The sequence below is a fragment of the Rutilus rutilus genome (assembly GCF_951802725.1).
Source record: "Rutilus rutilus genome assembly, chromosome: 11".
NCBI lineage: Eukaryota > Metazoa > Chordata > Actinopteri > Cypriniformes > Leuciscidae > Rutilus > Rutilus rutilus.
In genome coordinates this window covers 35,056,160-35,079,145 of record NC_140216.1, presented here as the reverse complement: position 1 = coordinate 35,079,145, position 22,986 = coordinate 35,056,160, and the positions used below count along the sequence as shown (strand labels likewise).

Below are 22,986 nucleotides of genomic sequence, written 5' to 3'. Positions count from 1 at the left end.
TGATAGAACTGTATGATTACCATATTCATATATCATTGCATGTACATGGTATTTAAAGGTACCTTAAAATACCATGGTATTATGATCATGGTTATGTAAAAAACAAACAAACATGGTATTATGGAACTGTCAAATATTAACACCACGGCAAAACCAGGTTAAAATTTCCTTAAGAATAGAACAGAATCATTTAAGCCAAGTTAAGTTCTATAGACAAATTTTAACACATCAGTTTCATTCAAATGCTTTAAAAAATTATACAGTTGGCATATCTTTAAATAAAATGAACTGTTCATTTTGTTGATATTAAGTAGAGACAATTCTGAAACCTTATAAAAAAAACCTTTTTAAATTAATATTTTTCTTTGTCTGAGATTATTCTTTTAAAGAGACATTTATGTTTCTGTTTGTTTAACTGATAACAGCAGTCACTGTGAGAGAATGGCGTCCTCTGCTGGAGACTTTTGGAAATGACTGCTTCTTGTCTAAACCTTTTACAGTCTCTATAGACTAAACAGTGGATATTAAAAAACAAAAACAACAAAACAAATAAAAAAAAACACTGTTAAACCAACTGGTTGGTTTTTGTCATGTAAAAAATGATTCAAAAATACCCTTTTGCACATTTAATGTAAAAGTTACAACCTATATGCAATGTTACTGAAAACCACAGTGACATATTTTAGAGAAAACAATTAATAACTAAAAAAAAAAAAAAAAAAAAAAAAAAAAAGTTAGCTCCCCGAACTAATACTTAGTTGAAGCAATCTCTGATTTTATTACTCAGTCTGTTTGGACAGGAGTCTATCATCTTGGCACATCCTGACTTAGGAATATTTTCCCACTCTTCTTTGTGAACATTTAAGGTCTATTAAATTGCTAGGTCATCTCTTGTACATGGCCATCTGTGACCTGGTCGACCTGAAGAGTTTCAATAGGATTCAGGTGTAACAATATTAGCTCAAAGGGGAAATATTAATTATAATCCATAATTACCAATTATGATTAATTATTAATATTTGGGTCAGTTAATTAGATTAACTTTGAAGTAAGCTAAATTAATATTACAATCAATTAATCAGTTCCAACGAACTCTTTGATTATTCATTTATTCTAAGAAAAGTGTATCTTTCATGGTCACCGAAAAATAATTATTTCTTAGCATGTACTGCACTTAGAGCATGTAACAAGATCAAGATCGTAAAAAGGACTTTGTTGCAAGCAGAGAATCAGAAACCAAATCCATATTGTGCACAAGTTTTATTAACTAACTCTCAAACATAACTAACACTAAACAAACATACATACATACATTCATACATACATACATGCATAGGTAAAAGGGTGAGTGATGTGGAACCGGAAGCAGGAAATAGAACTATGGAAAAGATCTATTTAACTATGAAAAGAACCATCAGCTTATCATTTTCAGAGCACCTCATTAAATTGATACTTGCATAGTCGGTGCAGTGGATACAATTCTTGAAGTGGTTGAAAATTGAGTTTGTTGATGGGTCCGTGAGTGTCAAAAGTTAGCCAGTGTATTGGATATAATGCATTGCATTCAATGTTGTTATTTATTTTGTTTGTAAAAGATGGCTTATATTGTTTTGGCATAGATGTACAGTAATTGGTTATGTATGTATATGTAACTGTGCCAACCCATGTTAAGTGGAGCAGAAAAGTGCGATTATGTGTGTGCGCTAAACTCCTAGAACTTTAAATGAACTCAGCCATCTTAGTTGAGTTTACTGGAGTTCAAGGACATGAAGAGATGGACCGCTTGCACATGCCTGGAGAAGGATCTGGGAAACTTTGGAGGAGTATCAACCTAACGCCTGTTGTAAACAAGGAGTATAAAAGACTGATGAACTGACTGCCTCTTGGGATACTGATACGCCAGTGCCCCCGACGCCTAGAAGCCCAGAGCTGAGGACAAGAAACCCCAAGCAGAAGATAAGAAGCCCAGAGCTTACACCTTTGATTCAAAACGTGATTATTGTATTTTATACTTAAACGATGAAGTTGTATTTGCCTTTATATTTTTGTTTATTATAAAAAGAAAAGTAACCAATTAAAAGAAATTTAATTGATTACGAAATCTGCCTTCTGAGATTTATGATGCTGGAAGACTTTTAATGAGAACATACCACAGGGGAGTCTTCTGACCAAATTATAAGTACCTTTTGAATGCTTATGGTTTAGGTCAGATTTGACTTTCTTTACCTTACCTGAGAATAATAAATAAATAGGTAAAAGGTGTTAAGAGTAAAGTACACACCGTAAAACAATGTTTAATGTCTTTTGATCTGTATGAAAATTGAGCACAGCTTTTTACAGTAGATAGTGATAAAATAAGGTCATTGTTTTGAAGGAAAGAATATATATAGAAAGCTAGTCACATATTCTGGTCTTTTCACATTGTTCTGTGTCCTGAGAGAAAGAGTAGAAAACTTTATCTCTTTAAAGTAAACCAGCCACAGTAAAGAAACTCATACAGGTTTGGGGCGAGTAAATGATGACACAATTATTATTTTTGTGTGAACTATCCCTTTAAGATTATCCGAGGTCTCTGTGCTACAGCATTACTGTAGATAATGTTCACTAGGTGGCGCTATATAGTTTCATATAAGAAAATATAATGAGGTTTATACAGTCATGGAAAACCTGGAAATATCATGTTATTTATTTATTTATTTTATTTGTTTAGTGATTTTGTTTTATTTAGTTTACTTGGTTAAAAATAGTTCTTTGTGAGTGCTATGTCTGGTAAATAATTTTTAATCATGCATCTTTAGTCCTGATTATGATTAATAATGATGCCTGCACCATTCATTGGATGAATGTATTGGATCCACATTTTGCAGTATGTTGCAGTATTTAACACATGATGGACCGAGTGATTGTTTAGTTCTGATGGTTTTAACAGAGACGGCAGGACAAATGTTCTGTCCACTGAGGTTTAGGACACAAGATGAAACCAAAGACCCCAGAGAACGGCTTTAATGGGACCCGGAGTCTCTCCTGGGACAAAGACACAATTTTCATATTTCTATAAACAGAGTCGACTGCATCTAACAGAAGAGTCAGGAGAATTTCTTAAACCAATGGCTACAGATTATGTTTATAAAGGTTTGTAAAGATTATTCCTGCTTTGTGATGTTTTTAATCCTCATATTTCTGTTTCTGGACCTTTTTATGTAAAGTAGGTCTATTTGTACTTATAATGTATAAGGCTGTCATTAACAAAATGTCAAACCAAGCTGCATTATCACAGACCTTAAATTTTAAGGAACTCAGTGTCTTCATCAGTCCATCTTTCCACTGGATGTGGAGTCTGGACACACACAAGATTTAAAATCGAGCGAAACTAAAAGCAGTTAGAATGAACTTCACATGAAGGGTTTATTCATGCTTAGAGATGTTAGGGTGGAGTTATATATGCAGGATTTCCATAACATTTACATATTTTATCAGACATTTTGTCTTTGAAATAAATGGTATATGTGTCGTTTTTAAAATAAAAAAAAATAGAAAACATAATTTTACTGAACCTCAAATGATAATTGAAAGTTGTTGTTTTGTTAATGTAACAAACATTTGATGAAAGGAAACACAATACAGGAGCAGTTTTACAGAAACCATTAATATGTAAAAATACATCAAACATTTAAAAAAGTTTTTCTTTTGAAAGCAACACAAATAGGAAGCCACTTGTTAAATCATTATTAATATGTGAATATTTATAATAATAATATATGTGAGAATTATTAAAAATGAATGGATAAAACACTAATGCATGAGCATTAAAATAATTCACTGTAAAATTCACTGTTTAATACAAACAACATTTTCTGTCCAGATTCTAATGCATCATTACATGATTCAATCCTGTCTCGCTGAACACACACCTCACATATTAACACTCAGTGTGTGTTTTGTTCAGATGTAAGTTGAGGAATGTTGATGTTGGAGGGAATTTAAAGGCCTGATGTTAATGCAAACACATGGAAAATTACTCAAACGTAAAATCAAAACTATGCAAAAGTACAGCAATGATGAGAACAATAAAATCTCAGGAAACTGAGTCACTTTGGCATGAAACACGTTCGGTTCAAATTATTTGAGTTTATCATTTAAACTGGGAAATATATTTACCCAATCAAATATTTATATAATTTAGAGATTTTTAACATACATACAACATAAGATTTTAACATACAGATTTGGGAGAATATAACCTAAACTTTCATGTATATCATACATGTATAAATGATGTCAAACGTTTCATAAATGTGTGTGTATTACACAGCGCTCTGTTCTTCAGCACATCTACAGAAGCAGTTTTGAATTATTTGGCATTGCAGTTTTTGCAGAGAATCTTTGTCCCGTCGGGGAAGAATCCAGCGCCGACCAGAGACACCGAACACTCAGAACACTTAAAACACGACTGATGCCACTGACGATCCTCAAACGACACGTACTTCCCTTCTCCAAAACCTGACAAAAACATTGAAAGAGTTTCATTTTGAGCAGCCGTTTCTAAAATCTCTATAACAACATTATCATCATTTAAAATGAACATCATTTAAATTGTTCATAAACATTGATAAGGACACACTCTAAGAAAAGTCTGTAAAAATATGGAACAATGTGTTATGAAGGAATTTTCTGTATTGATGTTTCACAGGTGTTTTATTTTGAATTATGCATTGTGTTGTGTTGTGATTTATGGTTAATAGAAAAGTCTGTAAACTTAACTGTAAACAGAACAGTGTTGTTCTGCTAAAGATGATTTACTCAATGTTGTTCCAAACTGATATTGCTTACTTCTGTGCAACAAAAGAAGTTCTTATAGACATAATGAAAGTGAATGGAGACTGGGACTGTTGAGCTTTTTATAAATGACAAAAAAAAAAAACATGGTTTATGCAACTTGCTTGACTACTTTAGTAATTTTTTTATGTGTGGAGCTTGACAGCCCCAGACTCCATTCACTTTCATTAAATGGAAAAGAGCAGCATGGACTTTCTGCATAATATCTTCTTGTTTTCCATAGAAGAAGTCATTGGGGTTTGGACCGAGACGAGGATGAGAAAATCTAAATAAATTGATGTATTATATATATATATATCCATTTTTTAAATGGATAATTTTTTATATTTAAAAAAACATTTATTTTTTTTGGATATGTGCTTTTTTTTTTGGTCATTCGACACAATTTTATGGCTAATATGATTAGTGAGAATATGAAGCTCATATAGTTGGAGGAAAAAAAACACCTCAATTTTATTCAAAGGTCAAAATTGTTGCTGATATTTATATGCCCCATAAATTGATGAAATTCTGATTGTTTGTAATGTAAATCATTGAGATCTTTATAACAGTAGAGCGGACTTCATGAAATGCATGTAAAAATCAGTTGTCACTCAATATCTCCCAATAATGTCTTAGTTAGATGATATTTAAATGCTTCGTTTCATAATCAAATCTCTGTCGTTTTTATTGTGGGAGGCAAAACGTATAATGCAAAACAATGATGACTGAGAGATGAACAAATAAATGTAACAGATAAAAGTTGCTTCAGTCCAGTTTATCTTGAAATATTAATAACAATATAAACGTTATTCTTACATTTACTTAAAAAAAATCAAGATTTCACAGCAAAAAGACCTGAAGGGGGACGTTTTAACTAGAATTACATTAAAAAGCCTTTTACGTGCTAAAATGTATAAACTATCACTCATACAATAGATGGCATGTAGAAGATTGTGTTCAGCAAAGTTTTGATCATGTTTTAGAAATGTGTGTATCAAATATGATACACTAGGCTTTAGGGTTAAAACATATAAACAGTGAGATATTTGATATTGATATTTGAGCACCCGAACACAAGAAACATTCTTTATGCCAGGGCTCGTCTCTGTACGTAACGCCACCCTGAACCAAGATCTGGAAGAGACGAGACCAAACACACTGTCATTCACTGCGTACAACTTAACGACGTTAGCAATGAAATAAAAGCAAAAAATACTCAGTATTTAAATTCATATTTAGATGTGTGTAGTTTACACTCTTAAAAATAAAGTTTCCAAAGGTTTTTTGTTTTTTTTCCAAAGGGAAACTTTGCCAAAGAAACTTACAGTGAACAATTTTGAAGGCAAGACACATAAATAGGGTAAAAAATTAACTATAATAAATATCACTTTCCTTTCTGTGTTGATGGAATACATTAAGAATTCCAAACATTTTTTTTTATTTTTTTTTTATTATGTTTAAATAAATAATGTAAATGAGGCATTATCTAATTAGCTATTCACTCATTTGCATAAACTCAAAAACAAAAATCTGAATATTGGATGAAGTCAGGTGTAAAATTCTTGTTTCATTTTTTTTGACATATTATAAATCAAAGGTTTTTAGAGAGGGGATTTAGGATTTCTCTTTTTTTCACTCAAATCAGCAAATACTGTCAACAAATAAGTTTTCACCATGTTTTTAGGAATAGATTGTATAATATTAGGCAAGTGATATATGAACAAACCTCAGTAAAAACCTTCAGAATATATATATGAATAAAACTTTAATGTTTGGTGTATGTAAGTGATGCTGAACTGGAGAAAAAACTCATTTAAAAAAAGCAAACTTTAAAGATATGAATTGTAATCGAAATCTAGAGATGTACATAAAGTAGTCTACAATTAAAAGTGTATTTTGGATGTTTTCTTTCCACTACCTGACGGAAGATGTCATCAAAAATATTTCACTATTGTAAGTTAATGTTAAATAGAGAAAAACATTTTACATTAAAGTAACTTGTACCATATTCTACTTGGTTGGACCCAGTGGCGTACCGGACACCCCCGCAGCCCCCTCTTTGGAGGGCCCCGCCCAGGCCCTTCTAAAAGGCGTTCACACACCACATAGGACAGAACGTGTTTTTGCTTTGAAAAACTCAAGACGCGGCAAATGAATTTGAGATGAATTTAGAATGCCGTGTCATGCTGGAGAAACGGCACGCAAAGCGTGAAGGTAGTGCAATGATTGAAAAAGTACTGAAAAACTCTTAATAATGCTAAGTAATTTTCTAAAACAGCAATCAGGGAAAATCAATTTTCTCTTACATTTGACTTGTCATTAACACTATAGCCTACAGTGATGCGCGGGTTGATCCGAAATGAGCGGGTGCCTGCGGTCACCCGCGGTTACGAGTCATCCAAAAATATTTTTAATGATATTCGGGTCGCGGTCGGTCGGGTCGTTTGAAATAAAGATGCCAATTAAACCTTTGTAATTTATATATTACTAGACACTATGTTCAATGAAATAGCCTACATAGGTCTACACTTTATTGGCTGAATAACTGGCAAGAAGTACGATGACGCACGAGCTCAGTCTGCAGGTAGAGATGGAGGCGGCAAGAGAAAAGGTGAAGACTGGGGAGTGGAAGCTGTGGGAGTGTGGGAGACATTTGCCGAAATAATGAAAGATGATGACCAAAGTGCTGATTTTGTCATGTGTACTTCTTGCGATGCTATTTACACATTTGATAGCCACAAAACTGGCACGACCAACCAGGCACGGCGCCAGGATTTCAGTTTTGGATAAGCCAGACCATTGTGGGTGGGCCTTAAATTAAAAACGTTAAATAAAAAAATAAAAAACGTTATCCAATCACTGCTTAACTTAATAAAAAAAATATTGATTGATAAAACATTGATCAAAATTAAGATACAATTTATACAAAACGAAAATCTTTTAAAAAGAGTTTTCAATAAAACAAAACGTCGTCAAAATCATGTTTTACCAAAAACAGCCGTTGCTAGGAGGGCGACAGCGCCTCTGCCTCTCAGCAGCTCTGCCTCGCGAGTGGATGATGAAGACGCCTAGCAATGATAGCCTATAGATTAGTGGTAGTATACCTTTAGTTAAGTTATACCTTAAGAGTCTTCGTAGCGCGCTAATAGACAATATTTTCGGAAAATGCAGCCAAGGTATGATGCGTAATGGAGATTCCAAAGCGCTCTTCTTTGGTCAGAAGAACCATGGAGAGCGATCGCGGATAGGTCCATCCTATGCACCGAAACTTTTAACAATGCAACAAAATATTTAAAGAGCATCAAGCTATTAAAATCTATATTATGTATACGCACGCACAGATAATAACAGCTATATTAGTAATCATTACTTTAACCGGTTCTTTGTGGCAAGCTTTATGCGTGCGGTCATAACGCTTATTATCCATAGGCTATAGCCTATTTAAGTAGGCTAATTAAATTAATATAAAGGGGCGATTTGTCCACGAATGGCTTAAATGAACAACTACTAGTCGACTAGAAAAAAAAAAATTAGTCGGAGATAGCCCTTATTCCACATATTTTCGAACCAGCAGGCCATTCTGGGTTGAGCGAGCGACCCTGCGGAATGAGTGAGCGGAGCGGAATAGGTTCAGCTCTCCGCTCACGAGCTCGGAACAAACCCGAACCTCACTGTCTGCTGAACTTGCACAGAAACATCAAAATAGACATAGCCAGCTTTTTTAAATTGTTGTTAAAACTAAACATTTAGACTATTTACAAATTATGAGCTTATTGACGATTTTTTATAATTCTTGACAAAATTAGAATAGCCTAGATATTCTTTTTTTTTTTCCAACGACGCAACGAAGAGCATTTAGGCTACTACTTTTAAAAAATGCGGGTCAGGAAGCGGGTCGGGTACAATATTTTCTTTTTCTTTTTTTGCGGTCCGAGTTGCGGGCGGGTTAGTTTAAAACGTCGGTCGGGTGCGGGTTGTTTATACATTGACCCGCGCATCACTGATAGGCATAGCATCACTGCTGGTGGGAGCGGCCCCGTCGCCTTCTTTGCAGGGGGGCCTCGGAGATGTGCGGTACGCCACTGGTTGGACCTTGTTATCGAAACACAAAATAACCAATACAATCTCAAGCACCAAAAGCAGCCCATACTAATCATCTTCTCTTTATCTGGAAAGTATGCTCTTCTCATGTATTTATAGCCTACATGGTTGCAAAAACATTTAGGCCTAGTTGTCATAAGTTGGCAACCCTAAAACTGCTCAATATTAAAGCTTACAATATGACTTTTTGTAAAGCTGCTTTGAAACGATGTGAAATGAGCGCTTTACGAATACATTTTGACAGTAACTTCATCTAACTTGATTCGTGTAAATTCATCAAAACATTATCAATTGATCATTACTGAAATCGTCATATCACTTAATATTTCTGTAGTAGCCTACGGCTAAACAGCAAAGAAGATAATTCATAAATTCGTACATAAAGGAATGCGCATGCTCATGCCTCAAGCGTCTACGCCAATAAGATTGCTGTATTATAAACATAGACAGTATAAGAGATTATAAACCGGGTGTGGGCGACTTTAATGTGTCGACCCGCCCTAATCGTCCACTCTGGGGAACTCGGAGCTCTGACATCACTGTAGTTCAGAGAGAGATTCAGAGAAAGTGAAACTAACTTGATCAACAACAATATGGACTCCTGAAACGATCAACCTCTTTAAACAACAGAATATTTATTGATCCGTTCAAAGAGTCCTGTGGACACATCTGATCCTCACAGGTAAGAGATAGAAATATAAGAGAGATTGTGCTGAACAGGGGCCGTATTAGCATTTTATCTTACCACTAGGAGTAGGCTACTCCTAAATCGCACTAAAAGATTTTAGCTAGGAGTTTTCTCTTAAAAGTTATTCACAACGCCTTTCAGACCTACTCTTAGGGTGTTTCTCAATATGCGTTCTTCAGCGATCTTGCGTCCTTGTGTTCTCGTTTTACGTCATCATTAACCGTCGAAGTTCAGACCCAATTCTCAAGAACGCAAGTACAGAGGACGCATGAAAGAACCCGGATGTGTTCTTGATACCGATGCTGCGTTCCAGTCCACTGTTAGACACGCACCTGCGAACTTCCCTAAGCACTTCCCCTTGGGGGAATCCCTGCCGCCATACGCTGATTTCACGCAGCTGTTATTTTGAAATCGAAAGCGAGGCTCCGGTGGGAAGAAAACCGGAAGTGTCGCCTTTAATCATAGGAGAGTCGTGAATGCGATGGCGTATTGTTGTGTTTAATGATGTTGTGTCAATTCTAAAACTGTACATACATTTCTTTCATACTTTAGACTATATACAGTGAAATGTATTTATAAATAAAATATTTTTTTTATATATAATTCAGAGAGTAAAAAATGAAGCAGGAATGAACAATATACATATCCTATATTGAATATTATCTTCCAATAGTGTAAATCGCGGCAGCAGCTTCAGGTTGGTAGTCCAAGGCATTGTTGTTTATCTGTACTTCCGGGGTTCTTCCCACCGGAGCCTCACTTTCGATTTCAAAATGGCGGCTGCGTGAAATCAGCGTATTTTGAAGTGCGTTCCACTTCCTGAAGTGGACGAGGGAAGTTTATATGGACAGACCCTCGTTCCCTCGATTTTGACCGAGGGAGCGAGTCTGCTTCAAATGTACACTTCAGGCACCTATATGTCCCACAATGCAGTACGATTGTGACGTCACTACATAGCTCGCCTAATCACCACCACACAGACAACTCTATGATATAATAATTATAATTTTTATTTTATTTAAAACAACCCAAACACACCTATAAACATTTGGATGCTGCATTAAACAAATTATTAAAGGGAAAAAAAATGTAAGTAATACATCAACTCCACAGCTGATTCCAAGTGATCAAGGGCTTATGGTGCGTTCAAGTCCTCCTGGGAAGTTCGTACGTACGAGGTGGGAAGTCGTGTTTACGACGTGAGGTGCGTTCAAGACAGTTTCGTCGGAGCAAGATGGCAGTGTACCTTTTTTTAATGAATTACACGAAAATACAGAATTATAGAAAATGAAGAACAAAGAATGCGCATCAGGTGTGTTTTTCTTTTTATGTTTTTAATGAACTTATGAAGCCAATGTAAACTGTATCATTATATACTTATATCATTGTTATATTACAATGATATCATATTTTGTGCAGAAAGCTTACTTTGTTATAAATGAAAAAGCCTTACAATGTCACTGATAAATATCTGTTAGTATACTGTGATATATATTTTACAATCACTTTTCTCTCAATTAAAATTTACCGTCAACTACAGACGTTGCATCCATGATTCCGCCATGTTTCTCACTGACACGCCCCCAACTCGTACAGATCGGGGCTTAAAGAAAATCCCGAGCTCCCCACTGGTATTTACGACATTGTGGTGGTGTTCAAGTGCGTTCAACTCGTAATTACGATCTATACGAGATTACTTGAACGCACCATTAGGACGTTCCAGTTCAGACCATTGCAGTTTCCGCCAGTAGTGGGCACTTGCAATGACGTACATCCGAGTGAACGAGACGGAGGGAAGTTAGCAAGTGAAGGGCATGACAATTTTGGACTGGAACGCAGCCCGAGGATGCATCGAATGCAGACTTGAGCTAGTACTCGCCTGGTGTCCCAGAAGTCATTGCGGCCGGTTCCGAGTTCGTTCTTCCAAGGAAGCTTGTCAAGACCGGTCTCCACGAGAACACAAGTCCGTTCTCTGCGTTCTTGGAATTGAGAAACAGCCTTAGTAAAGAAAAATGACAACTCCTAAACTAAGAGTGAGTCTTTGTTGCTATGGATGACGTCATTATTCATGCACGAGCTTAACTGAAGTGACCACCTTGATTGGCTGATGATTGTAACGCGGGAATGATTCCAAACCCCTCCCCTACGATGATGATTGACAGGTGACAGGTCTGAGAATGCGTGCGCTACACAAGTAGTGCGAAGGACGGAAGATGATGAATAACTGAATAAATAGCCTAAATGAATAAAGAGTAAGGAAAAACAAATAGCCTAGTAGCCTAATGAAACATATGGATTGATGCAATATCTTTGCAACAGTATTGAATTAATCTGTCACTATGCCTCTGCCTACGGTTGCAAAGAGAAGAACATTTTAATTTGACTCACAATCAAACGTTACAATTAGTTTACATGCAATGAATGAGTAGCCTAGTTTTGGTTGTTGTTGGTGGCGTTATTGCATCCCTAGTTATGCCTACAATGCAAAATTGTTCCCTCGCGATTGGAAGCTCAGCCGCCGCGTACGCATTTCAAAACATCGCAACGTGAAATGCCACAAAAAGCGGTTTGTGAATAGGTCTTAGTGAGTTAAGAGTCCTCTCGACTTCTTTTAAGCTGTCCCAGGCTTAGGTGCTACTTTTAGGGCTAAAATGCTTTAAAAAAGTAGGAGTCCTAATGTTACGAGAGACACGCCCATTATTTTTAGGAGTTGCTCCTATAAATTCGCCAGTTAGGAGCTACTTTTAGCCTTAAAATTCTTTGTGAATACGGCCCCAGGGCCCGTATTCATAAAGATTCTAAGAATCCTCTCAGAAAACTCTTAATTTAGCTTAAAAACTTTTACGTAGGAATCTTAGCTTAAGAGCGTTTCGGGACCGATCTGAGAGCATCTCTGAGTAAGGGAAAGGCAAAAACTTTCATCTTAGTAAGGAGGCGGGGTTGACCCCGTTGCTATGTATGACACAATCTTTTGAAGACTATGATTGGTTGGTCGTCCAAGAAGGAAAACAAAAAGTGATTTTAAGTATAGGGTCTATTCTAAGCCTTCACTTTGAAATTACATGCATAATTTTTCCTATTTGACCTATTTGACCGTTCTCTCTCTCACACACACACACACACACACACACACACACACACACACACACACACACACACACACACACACACACACACACACACACACACATTATAGCCTATATGTGTATATAAATCCTTTTTTTATTTACCATGCTGTTAATTTCCTATAAGGTATTTGATTGGCTTAGAATGATAAAAATTGTTCTACTCTTTCCAATTACACTGATTGCTGGCATGTCTATTTAAGTGGTGGTTTGAATGTTGGTTTTAATGAATCAAACATGGAATCAAAACCAAGAAGGGCGAGAAAGCCCAACATCGTAATGTAGTGATTACTTTCATTTCTGGCGCTATGGCATTTCTGTGCTGTGTCGGAGATGTTAGCGCGTCTCTAATAAGATCAGTCAGAAACATGATCCCTGCACGATCTAATCTATAGCGTCTTATTAACTCACTGTCATCCATTGTCTGCAACACATTTCTTCTCCCTCTTCATCTTTCTGCCATTTTCTCCTCTGCTAAAGAAACTCTTAAGCCTCTTAAAAGTCCTCGTCCGTGCTCCTAACAATTTTGACCTTAAGACCTCTTTTAAGGGTTAAGATGCTTTTTTTCTTTAATTTTAAGAGTAAACGCCCACATTTCTAAAAATTTTCTTAGAATTTTGTCACTAGGAGCTACTCTTTGCATTAAGATTCTTTATGAATACGGGCCCAGGTTTCTAATGGAAGTGAACTGGTTTAGTAGGTGTATGTCAAACTGGAATAAGTTGAACAGAACCAGGTTTAAGCATGTCAAATACTCAACTATTTTAGTTGTTTACTGCACTGAAATGGGATCAGAATTGTATTTAAATATGCCATTTGATTGGTTGTGATACAAAGATTGGCGTTTCTGTGTTCTGTCATTTTGTCACAAATACATAACTACTAAAATGACCTGAGATTCACTGAACACAAACCTGCTAAACTGCAGATGAAAATCACATTTAGCCTACATTAAACATTATTAAGATAAAAATTACTCTTGGCCTTATAATATATTTTATGGAGAGCGTTATATAGGCTAGTTGTTGTAAAAATACGAGACCGGTGCGTTGCGTGCAGGTGTCGCTCATTATCAATCACGCCACCGGCCTCGTCCTGCTCCCACAATATCTTTTAAGATTATAAGAAATTTAAATTAAGTGTGTGTATCAAGTGTGTCCAAACTTGCTGGTGATTTATCTTCATCATTTCTCTTTCCAGCGATGTCTTCCTCCAGCGGTCCACTGACTGAGGAGCTTCAGTGCTCTATATGTCTGGACGTGTTCACTGATCCAGTCAGCACTCCATGTGGACACAACTTCTGCAAGACCTGTCTGAATAAGTGCTGGGACAACAGCCAGACCTGCAACTGTCCATATTGTAAAGAATCATTCAAGCACAGACCTGATCTCAAGATTAACACCACACTCCGAGAGCTCGTAGATCACTATAAAAAGAAAAGTCCTGAGAAAAAAGCTGAAGTTCTGAAAAAAGCTGAAGTTCTGTGTGACGTCTGTGTGGAAAGAAAGCTGAAAGCCCTGAAGTCGTGTCTGGTGTGTCAGAGCTCTTACTGTGAAACTCATCTGGAGACTCATCTGAGAGTGGCAGGTTTAAAGAAACACAAACTGATCAATCCTGTGAGTAATCTGGAGGACTATATATGTCAGAAACATGAGAGACCTCTGGAGCTGTTCTGTAGAGATGATCAAACTATCGTGTGCCTGTTCTGCACTGAAGGAGATCACAAGAACCACAACACTGTTTCTTTAGAAGAGGAGAGTGAAGAGAAGAAGGTAAAAGTTACTGACAAACTGATTTTAAATGGCTCTTATCATGAGGAATCACATGTTCTTTAATATAAATGAATCAATAATGAAAACATATTGTGTGTTGTTCTCTGTCTATAGACTCAACTGATGAAGACACAGAAAGACACACAGCAGATGATCCAGGACAGAATCAACAAGATTCAAGACGTCAAACACTCAGCAGAAGTCAGAAAAGTGAGTTTAAAATAATTTAATTAAATTAATTTTAATATTGTTGTTTATTGAATTGCTGTTTAATAAAAGCAATTTCACACTCACAGTCACACTGTTGGTCTGAATATCGACACGTCTGTGATTTCCTGATCACTTAGTAAAGTAATAACACATCTCTCCTCAACAAGACACATGATTTGAGGAATCATTCAGTGCAAACGCTGCAGAATGAGGGATTTTGAAAACCGCCTAAAAACACTGAAATATGAGAAATAATAACACTGATTCTTCTCTTAACAAACTCCACTAATAATGTGTTGATTGTCCTGGTTGAGCAGAGAAACACAGAGAAGGAGAAAGCAGCCCGTGTGGAGCTCTTCACTGATCTCATCCGCTCCATTGAGAGATGTCAGACTGAACTGCTGGAGATGATGGAGGAGCAGCAGAAAGCAGCAGAGAAACAGGAGGAAGAGCTCATTGAAGAGCTGGAGCAGGAGATCACTGAGCTAAAGATGAGAAACACTGAGCTGGAGCAGCTCTCACACACTGAAGATCACCTCCACCTCCTACAGGTCAGTCAACATCTCTCTGATCAATGATAATGCAGTATATGACACCATAACACTCCCCATGCTGAAGGATTTCTCCTCTCTCCTGCTGTAGATTTACTCATCCCTGTGCAGCTCTAGAAACACCAGGAACTGGTCTGAGATCAGTGTGAAGACTGATGAGAGTCTGGAGACTCTGAGGAGAGCTCTTACTAAACTGCAGGACTCTCTACAGGAGAAACTCACACTAACTGGTACAGCAATATCAAATACACCGTACAGATACATATATTTATCATCTTTTAATATCAGTAATGAAGAATGAGTCTGTTAAAGCTGAAATAAGAGAAGTGTGTGATCATGTGTTTGTGTCTCATTATCATCACAGTTCTTCTTGAAGAGAGCAGGTCATATTCATCTCTAATTTCAGAAAACATGCAGTAAATTCATCTTGTACTAGAAGCTTCATCACTGTAACCAGAACCTTGAGGCTTTAGTAAATCTCTGAACACTTTTAGATGAGAAACTACTCAGAAACATGAATTATTTATTATCTCTGTGTCTAAATTTTTTGAATGCACATCAGATCAAAATATTTAATAAAGATTTTTAATAATTTTTAAGAAAATCTAATTAATAGGCATTATGGGTTTAAGAGGTACATTTTATTCTTTATTATATCAGGCCTAAAGCTTAAACTTTAAAATCGTAAACGTTTTTTTTAATCCTTTTTTTTGTGCTTGTTTGCACTCCAAAAATACAGTATGATGAAAAATTTAGATGAATAACATTAGCCACAAAAATAACATATTGATTCTTTAAATATCAGCAGAGAGACATTGATCAGATTAAACATGATGTTGTACACAATTCTTTAAATATAACCTTAAATCTTGTATAAAATTCACACATAAACATGTCAAAGATCTGCTGATGTTTTATTGTCATTAGTCTCTACAGAACTGAAGAGGATACAGCAGTATGCAGGTACAGTGTGCTGTCTGCACTACACTAGATTACATTCAGATACTCACAGCTTCATCACTGACCGACAGTATGATTAAACACTGATTAAATATTACAAACATCATCACTAAATATCTGTAAGTTGTGATTCATATTCTCTGTTTTCTCAGTGGATGTGACTCTGGATCCTGATACAGCTCATCCATATCTCATCCTGTCTGATGATGGAAAACAAGTGAGACATGGAGACATTAGACAGAAACTCCCAGACAAACCAGAGAGATTTGATCCATGTATACTTGTTCTAGGAAAGGAGGGATTCTCCTCAGGGAGATTTTATTTTGAGGTGCAGGTGAAGGGAAAGACTGGCTGGACTTTAGGAGTGGCCAGAGAATCCATTAACAGGAAGGGAAAGATCAAGCTGAGACCCAGTAATGGATACTGGACTGTGGCTCTGAGGAATGAGAATGAATATAAAGCCTGTGCTGGTCCTCTTGTCTCTCTGTGTGTGAGAGTGAAGCCGCAGCGGGTCGGTGTGTTTGTGGATTATGAGGAGGGTCTGGTCTCCTTTTATGATGTGGAGTCCAGCTCTCATCTCTACTCTTTCACTGATCAGTCTTTCACTGGGAAACTCTATCCATTTTTTAGCCCAGAACCTAATAATGGAGGTAAAAACTCAACTCCACTGATCATCACACCTGTCAATTACAATAAATGAATTTACAGCCTAATATGAAATACTCAATGAAAATTATTTATATAATTAAAAATCTAAACATGTGTTGCTATTTTTTCATCATTGGTTTTTCATTGTTAAAATCTATTAGTCTAGCTATAATTGCAAATTATAATGTAAAAATATAATGCTTGTTTAAAATTTTATTTTCATCTTTTCATAATTATTCATGCCATTGTTTTCTCCCATCTCAACCTGACAAAGTGAGTCTTTGTTTTTTGTTTTTGACATCAAAATAAACCAAACTATGATAACATGATAAATTATATCAAAGCTGTTTCGACCATTTCAATTACAAAATGATCTGTGATATTACTGTGGCAAATCAGATGTTAATACCTCAATATTTATCATAGAACTGTATGATTACCATAATCAAACACAACACTATGGATCTTCAAAGTATACCTAAAAGCACAATGACTCTAAAAAATGCTGAGTTGTTTCAAATATGGACAAACCCAACCGTTGGGTTAAAAATCCAATTAAAAAATGTAATTTTGATACAGTTGAGTACATTTTTAAATAAAATATAGGACCTTTAAAATATCTGATGGCGCTGATATGAAGTAGAGATACAAATATAAAACCTTATAAAAGAGTATCTTATAAAATGAAAACTTATAAAAAAACCTTTTCCTTCTTTAAGGACAAAGTAGAGATTATTCTATTAAAGATTCTATTATATATATATATATATATATATATATATATATATATACACACACATACATACATACATACATACATATACATATATATATATATATATATATATATAGCTATTTATGTTTCATGTATTTTGATCTGTATGCAAATTGAGCACAGCTGATTTTTTACAGTAGATAGTGAAAATATAAAATTATAGAAAGCTAGTCACATATTCTGTCCTGAGAGAAAGAGTAGAAAACTTTATCTCTTTAAAGTAAACCAGTCACAGTAAATAAACTCATACAGGTTTGGAGCGAGTAAATAATGAATTTTCATTTTTTTGTGTGAACTATCACTTTAAGATTCTCTGAGGTCTCTGTGCTACAGCATTACTGTAGATAATGTTCACTAGGTGGCGCTATATAGTTTCAAATCAGAAAATATAGACACAAACAATGAGGTTCATGCAGTCATGGAAAACCTGGAACTATATCTTATTTAAAAATGTTCAAATTAATTTGTTTAGTGATTTGTTTTTAGTTTACTTAGTTTAGTTTGTGAGTGCTGTGTCTGGCAAAAATATTTGTATTGTGCATCTTTAGTCCGATTATGATTAATAATGATGCCTACACAATAATGGATGAATGTATCGAATTCACATTTTAATGCACTGTTTGTGTATTGAGTGTGTGTTGCAGTATTTAACACATGATGGATCGAGTGATTGTTTAGTTCTGATGGTTTTAACAGAGACGGCAGGACAAATGTTCTGTCCACTGAGGTTTAGGACACAAGATGAAACCAAAGACCCCAGAGAACGGCTTTAATGGGACCCGGAGTCTCTCCTGGGACAAAGACACAATTTTCATATTTCCATAAACAGAGTCGACTGCATCTAGCGGAAGAGTCATGAGAATTTCTTAAACCAATGGCTACAGATTATGTTTATAAAGGGGTTTGGAAAGATTATTTCTGCTTTGTGATGTTTTTAATCCTCATATTTTTGTTTCTGGACCTTTTTATGTAAAGTAGTTATATTTAAGTTGGCTTGGAAAAGCCAACTTACTGATATTGTACTTAAACTTATTCTTCTTCTTCTTCTTCTTCTGAGCCAAATTTTAGACTGTATCTCCTCCTAGACCGTTAAAGCTACGACCACCAAACTCGGGTCAGACCTTCAGACTGTTCTGACTTAGTGTGCTATATCTTTTCAGACTGATTTGAGTTTCAGTTTTCTTAAAAATTAATATTAAAAATCATAAAAATCCCATAGACTTTCATTGCAGACTGTTCAAATTGAGCCAAGACTACGGTGGCCCATTAGTGTACCAGCCAAAAACTCAAATCTAAACTCCCTGAAGCCCTAGACTCAATAAAACTACTATTCTATGTACTAATAAACATCTATCTATCTATCTATCTATCTATCTATCTATCTATCTATCTATCTATCTATCTATCTATCTATCTATCTATCTATCTATCTATCTATCTATCTATCTATCTATCTTTCTTTCATTCTTTCTAACTAATCTATCTTTCTTTCATTCTTTCTAACTAATCTATCTATCTGATAGATAGAAGAACTGATAAAATGTAAAATGTGTACCTTGAATGCAATGTAAGTCGCTTTGGATAAAAGCGTCTGCCAAATACATAAATGTAAATGTAAATGTAAATGTATCTTTCTTTCATTCTTTCTAACTTATCTATCTATCTATCTATCTATCTATCTATCTATCTATCTATCTATCTATCTATCTATCTATCTATCTTTCTTTCATTCTTTCTAACTTATCTATCTATCTATCTATCTATCTATCTATCTATCTATCTATCTATCTATCTATCTATCTATCTATCTATCTATCTATCTATCTATCTATCTATCATTCTTTCTTACTAATCTATCTATCTTTCTTTCATTATTTCTAACAAATCTATCTACCTTTCTTTCATTCTTTCTAACTATCTATCTATCTATCTATCTATCTATCTATCTATCTATCTATCTATCTATCTATCTATCTATCTATCTATCTATCTATCTATCTTTCTTTCATTCTTTCTAACTAATCTATCTATCTATCTATCTGTCAATCAATCTAGCAATCTAATCTAATCTAATCTAATCATTCTTTCTAACTAATCTATCTATCTTTCTTTCATTCTTTCTAACTTATCTATCTATCTATCTATCTATCTATCATTCTTTCTAACTAATCTATCTATCTATCTGTCAATCAATCTAGCAATCTAATCTAATCTAATCTAATCATTCTTTCTAACTAATCTATCTCTTTCTTTCATTCTTTCTAACTAATCTATCTATCTTTCTTTCATTCTTTCTAACTTATCTATCTATCTATCTTTCCTTCATTCTTTCTAACTTATCTATCTATCTATCTATCTATCTATCTATCTATCTATCTATCTATCTATCTATCTATCTATCTATCTATCTATCTATCTATCTATCTATCTATCTGTCTATCTATCTATCTATCTATCATTCTTTCTAACTAATCTCTCTATCTATCTATCATTCTTTCTAACTTATCTATCTATCTTTCTTTCTTTCATTCTTTCTAACTAATCTATCTATCTTTCTTTCATTCTTTCTAACTAATCTATCTATCTATCTTTCCTTCATTCTTTCTAACTTTATCTATCTATCTATCTATCTATCTATCTATCTATCTATCTATCTATCTATCTATCTATCTATCTATCTATCTTTCTTTCATTCATTCTTTCTAACTAATCTATCTATCTATCTATCTATCTATCTATCTATCTATCTATATTTCTTTCATTCTTTCTAACTAATCTATCTATCTTTCTTTCTTTCATTCTTTCTAACTAATCTATCTATCTTTCTTTCATTCTTTCTAACTCATCTATCTATCTATCTTTCCTTCATTCTTTCTAACTTATCTATCTATCTATCTATCTATCTATCTATCTATCTATCTATCTATCTATCTATCTATCTATCTATCATTCTTTCTAACTAATCTATCTATCTTTCTTTCATTCTTTCTAACTAATCTATCTATCTTTCCTTCATTCTTTCTGACTTATCTATCTATCTATCTATCTATCTATCTATCTATCTATCTATCTATCTATCTATCTATCTATCTATCTATCTATCTATCTTTCATTCTTTCTAACTAATCTATCTATCTATCTATCTATCTATCTATCTATCTATCTATCTATCTATCTATCTATCTATCTATCTATCTATCTATCTATCTATCTTTCTTTCTTTCATTCTTTCTAACTAATCTATCTATCTATCTATCTATCTATCTATCTATCTATCTATCTATCTATCTATCTATCTTTCTTTCATTCTTTCTACCTAATTTATCTATCTATCTTTCTTTCATTCTTTCTATCTATCTATCTATCTATCTATCTATCTATCTATCTATCTATCTATCTATCTATCTATCTATCTATCTTTCTTTCATTCTTTCTAACTAATCTATCTATCTATCTATCTATCTATCTATCTATCTATCTATCTATCTATCTATCTATCTATCTATCTATCTTTCATTCTTTCTAACTAATCTATCTATCTATCTATCTATCTATCTTTCTTTCATTCTTTCTACCTAATTTATCTATCTATCTATCTTTCTTTCATTCTATCTATCTATCTATCTATCTATCTATCTATCTATCTATCTATCTATCTATCTATCTATCTATCTATCTATCATTCTTTCTAACTAATCTTTCTAACTAATCTCTCTATCTATCTTTCTTTCATTCTTTCTAACTAATCTATCTATCTTTCTTTCTTTCATTCTTTCTAACTAATCAATCTATCTTTCTTTCTTTCATTCTTTCTAACTAATCTATCTATCTTTCTTTCTAACTAATCTATCTATCTTTCTTTCATTCTTTCTAACTAATCTATCTATCTTTCTTTCATTCTTTCTAACTTTATCTCTCTATCTATCTATCTATCTATCTATCTATCTATCTATCTATCTATCTATCTATCTATCTATCTATCTATCTATCTATCTATCTATCTTTCATTCTTTCTAACTAATCTATCTATCTATCTATCTATCTATCTATCTATCTATCTATCTATCTATCTATCTTTCTTTCATTCTTTCTAACTAATCTATCTATCTTTCTTTCATTATTTCTAACTAATCTATCTATCTATCTCTTTCTTTCATTCTAACTAATCTATCTATCTTTCTTTCATTCTTTCTAACTAATCTATCTATATTTCATTCTTTCTAACTAATCTATCTATCTGTCTATCTTTCATTCTAACTAATCTATCTTTCTTTCATTCTTTCTAACTAATCTATCTTTCTTTCTTTAATTCTTTCTAACTAATTTATCTATCTTTCTTTCTAACTAATCTTTCTTTCATTCTTTCTTTCTAATTAATCTATATTTCTTTCTAACTAATCTATATTTCTTTCTTTCTTATCTATCTATCTATCTATCTTTCTAACTAATCTATCTATGTAATGTTTCCTTCTAGCTAATCCTTCTTTCTTTCTAACTTATCTATCTATCTATCTTTTTCATTCTTACTAACTAATCTTTCTTTCTTTCTTTCTTTCTTTCTAAATAAGCTTTCTTTCTTTCTAACCAATCTATCTTTCTTTCTTTCTAACTAATCTTTCTTTCTTTTTTCAAACTAATCTTTCTTTCTAACTAATCTTTCTTTCTTTCTTACCAATCTATCTTTCTCTCTTTCAAACTAATATTTATTTATTTCTTTTTAACTTTTCTTTCTTTCTTTATAACTTTTCTTTCTTTATAACTAATCTATATTCTTCTAACTAATATTTCTCTTTTCATGCTTATCTTTCTTTCTTTCTTTCTTTCTTTCTTTCTAACTAATCTTTCTAACTAATCTTTCTTTCTTTTTTCAAACTAATCTTTCTTTCTAACTAACTAATCTTTCTTTCTAACTAATCTTTCTTTCATTCTTTCTTTTTTTCAAACATTTATTTCTTTCTAACTAACTAATCTTTCTTTCTAACTAATCTTTCTTTCATTCTTTCTTTCTTTTTTCAAACATTTCTTTCTTTCTAACTAACTAATCTTTCTTTCTTGTTTCTTCTAACTAATATTTCTTTCTTTCTTTCTTTCTTTCTTTCTTTCTTTCTTTCTTTCTTTCTTTCTTTCTTTCTTTCTTTCTTTTTTCTAACTAATCTTGATCTATCCATCCAACCATCCATGATCATGTTAAAACATGGTAAATCATGCTAGCAATGTGGTAAACCATACTAGAAACATGGTAAATCATGGTAAACCATGCTAGGCTTTTTCAAGCCAACTTAAAGTTTGTCTACGAACTTTACCATCTAGTTGTACTTAAAATTGATCTGATCATCAT

At 33.9% G+C, this 22,986-nt stretch overlaps 1 protein-coding gene across 1 annotated transcript; it reads left to right on the top strand.

The window, feature by feature from the left end:
• The first annotated feature begins 9,457 nt into the window (after positions 1-9,457).
• LOC311299458 (E3 ubiquitin-protein ligase TRIM39-like) lies at positions 9,458-17,034 on the top strand. The gene is made up of 7 exons (XM_084423031.1): positions 9,458-9,601; positions 13,933-14,504; positions 14,619-14,714; positions 15,032-15,265; positions 15,357-15,495; positions 16,193-16,228; positions 16,378-17,034. The coding sequence occupies exons 2-7, from the start codon at positions 13,935-13,937 to the stop codon at positions 16,923-16,925; spliced, it is 1,623 nt and encodes a 540-aa protein (XP_084279157.1). The 5' UTR covers positions 9,458-9,601; positions 13,933-13,934; the 3' UTR covers positions 16,926-17,034.
• The last annotated feature ends 5,952 nt before the right edge of the window (positions 17,035-22,986 follow it).